At 48.0% G+C, this 2,978-nt stretch overlaps 1 protein-coding gene across 1 annotated transcript; it reads left to right on the top strand.

The window, feature by feature from the left end:
* The first annotated feature begins 1,293 nt into the window (after positions 1-1,293).
* Positions 1,294-2,127, top strand: LOC140895316 (testis-specific serine/threonine-protein kinase 6). Its single transcript, XM_073304759.1, has one exon. It carries the CDS (start codon positions 1,294-1,296, stop codon positions 2,125-2,127), a length of 834 nt encoding a protein of 277 aa, XP_073160860.1.
* Positions 2,128-2,978: the final 851 nt, after the last annotated feature.

The following is a 2,978-nucleotide window of genomic DNA, read 5'->3' as shown; positions in this document are numbered from 1 at the left end:
CTTCTCCTCAGTGGAACAGGCAGCTGCTTGAACAGCGGCACAGATTGCTACCAGCGCTCCCAAAACACAGACCGAGCAGAAGGCCCTCAAAGATGGTTCAGAGGGATTGTTAAGAAAGCCCTTGTAAGTCCAATCTTCCTTTTATTTTACCATCCCCTAGAATGTATGGGCTGCAAGTGTAAATAAAGTTGGATTTTGTGTCTGAGTGAGATCTGCTCCTACCCATTTAGTAACCACCAAGCCAGCGCTTCCTAGATGCTTATTTTTAAGTATTTAATATTGACCGGTTAATTAATATATTGTTACATGTTTAACTATTATATTGTTATAAGGTATATAGTATTAAGTGAATGATCATATTGTTATATGCCATAGAGTTAAATTGAAATTATTATTGTAGGGTTGTGTTTTTATTTGTCGCGTCGCTTCATTCCCTTTTTAACTGTAACCTTATTTTATCTATCTCTATTCTTTTACTGGAACCACTCATTTCTAAATAAATATTACTTGTGTTTTCAAAGATTCACTGCCTGGACTGTCTATTCTTGATCAGAGGGCTGTATCCGTGTCCTTTCAAGGGAAAGTTAGCTAGCTGTCGCTTTCCCTGGAACCTCCTTTAGGGCAGGCCACAATCTTAATTACCGGAACAGATAAATTCAAAATAAAGGTTTTAAATTAAGAGCTGCATTTGTAGGCAACATCACTGGCTAAATACAATTGTTTTAAATCTTCCGGTAACACAGCCTCAGAACTACAAAATAAATATTCACAGCCACCCAAAACAACTTGCAGTTTGGCAGGGTATAAAACCATTCTTTTTGTACCACTTTGTGTAAATCCTGACTTGAACATATCTAGTTTTCTGTGCAGAATATGCATCAGTCTGGCAAAACCCAAAAATTGCTCCTTCCAGGATGCTCATGACTGAGCTCTTATTATTTCAAGGAGCCTATCCCAAACTCAAGTGGAAGAGACAATAACTTCAGGAAAATTAACATGAGGAGCTTTCCCCCTTGCTTTTGTACATGATATGCCCAGGATCCCAAAGAGGGGAGGAAGGAAAGGGAGCTAACTTGACACCCTTGGCAACGCACAAAGGGAGTGGCCCATGACACTCCTAGCACATCACAATACCCGGGTGAGCAGGGATGGCCCTAGACCAAGTACCCAGTGGGAACATGGGAGGGGGTGAAAGTCAACAGCTGCCACGCACAATGGGTTAAAGCTTTCAATCCCTGGAGCAAACACCAGCCCCAATCAAGCCCATCAGAACCCATCAAGCCGCACTGCACCATGTCAAGAACCTCCGGAGGAGACAAACTGCTTAATGAGCTTGGTTACAAGCTAGGCCAGACCCTGGGTGAGGGCAGTTACTCCAAGGTGAGGGTGGCCACCTCAGCCAAGTACAAGGGCTCGCTAGCTATCAAGGTGGTGGATCGGCGCCGGGCACCCCCCGACTTTGTACACAAGTTTCTACCACGGGAGCTCTCCATCCTGCGGGTGATCCGGCACCCCAATATTGTGCGGGTCTTTGAATTCATCGAGGTCTGCAATGGGAAACTCTACATCGTGATGGAAGCAGCGTCCACTGATCTGCTCCAGCTGGTGCAGCGGCTGGGGAAACTACCTTGTGTCCCTGAGGCCCGGGACATCTTTGGACAGATTGTGAGTGCCGTGCGCTACCTTCATGACCGGAACCTGGTGCACCGGGACCTCAAGTGTGAGAACGTCTTGCTCACCTCTGATGGCCGCCGGGCAAAGCTCACTGACTTTGGCTTTGGCAAGGAGGCACATGGCTACCCAGATCTGAGCACCACCTACTGTGGATCAGCTGCCTATGCCTCCCCTGAGGTGCTGCTGGGCATTCCCTACGACGCCAAGAAGTACGACATATGGAGCTTGGGCGTGGTGCTCTATGTGATGGTGACCGGCTGCATGCCCTTTGATGATACCCACATCCACAGCATGCCCCGCCGCCAGAAGAAGGGGGTCCTCTACCCTGATGGTCTTCCCCCTCTGCCTGAGCCCTGCAAAACCCTCATTGCCCAGCTGCTCCAGTTCAGTCCAGCCTCCCGGCCTGGGGTGGGACAGGTGACCAAGAACAGCTGGCTGAAAGGGGATATCTAAAAGGGCAAAGCTCCCCCATATATTCCAGTCCTAGGACATGTGCAGGGACAGCTGGGGCACCAACCCTGTGAAGCTGCATGTTAAACAGATATTGACAATGAGGAGCTGGAAAGGACTAGGGTCATTTACAGGTGCAACAGCCACATGAAGCTGATAGTAAGATTTAAAGTGATGATGTGACCACATGTTGCTAGAAGACGGTTAAAGGCCCAACCACCCTATGAAGCTGCTGCAGGTTGGATTTCAAGGTACCGGGACCATGCTGAGCTAGTGGCAAGAATGATGAATGGGGCTGTTTAAAGAAGCATTGACCACAGGGAACATTGGAGTACCATCAACTTGCCAGTGGCAGCAGGAAGGAGATGGTCTCCCCAGCAGGCAGGTTTGGACTTCATCACAAAGCCTGAAGGCGGCAGTGTGCGGATGAGATGGTGGGACAAATAGCAGCAAAGATCTTTGTGTCACCTACTCCCTAACGGACAATAATAAACTCTGAAGTTCCCATGTGGCTGACTTTCTGTGCTGCTCCCTGATTCCTTTCTGCCAAAAAGCGTCTTGAGTCTGAGTCACCTGATAGCATTTATAAAAGGGGCCATGGCCAGGGCTTTGCGGGGGCTGGAGGAGACCTTTTTAATCTCTTTCCCACTGCTCTTCAGCCTGTTTTCAAACACCATTTCCTAGGTTGCTCCTTACCTCACTCATTTGGAGGGAGATTCCCTCCTTTTGGAACCTGGGATCTGAACAGTCTCCAACTTTGGTGATGTCCAAAATCCAGATCTGATTCCAGGGCCAAAACTTTGGATTGGGCTCAATCAGAGCTGCATAAAGCTGGAAAATGATAGCTATTTTGC

Source organism: Lepidochelys kempii, chromosome 11, assembly GCF_965140285.1.
Source record: "Lepidochelys kempii isolate rLepKem1 chromosome 11, rLepKem1.hap1, whole genome shotgun sequence".
Classification (NCBI taxonomy): domain Eukaryota; kingdom Metazoa; phylum Chordata; order Testudines; family Cheloniidae; genus Lepidochelys; species Lepidochelys kempii.
The sequence above is the reverse complement of the archived record's forward strand: the minus strand, read 5'-3'. Positions and strand labels throughout refer to the sequence as shown.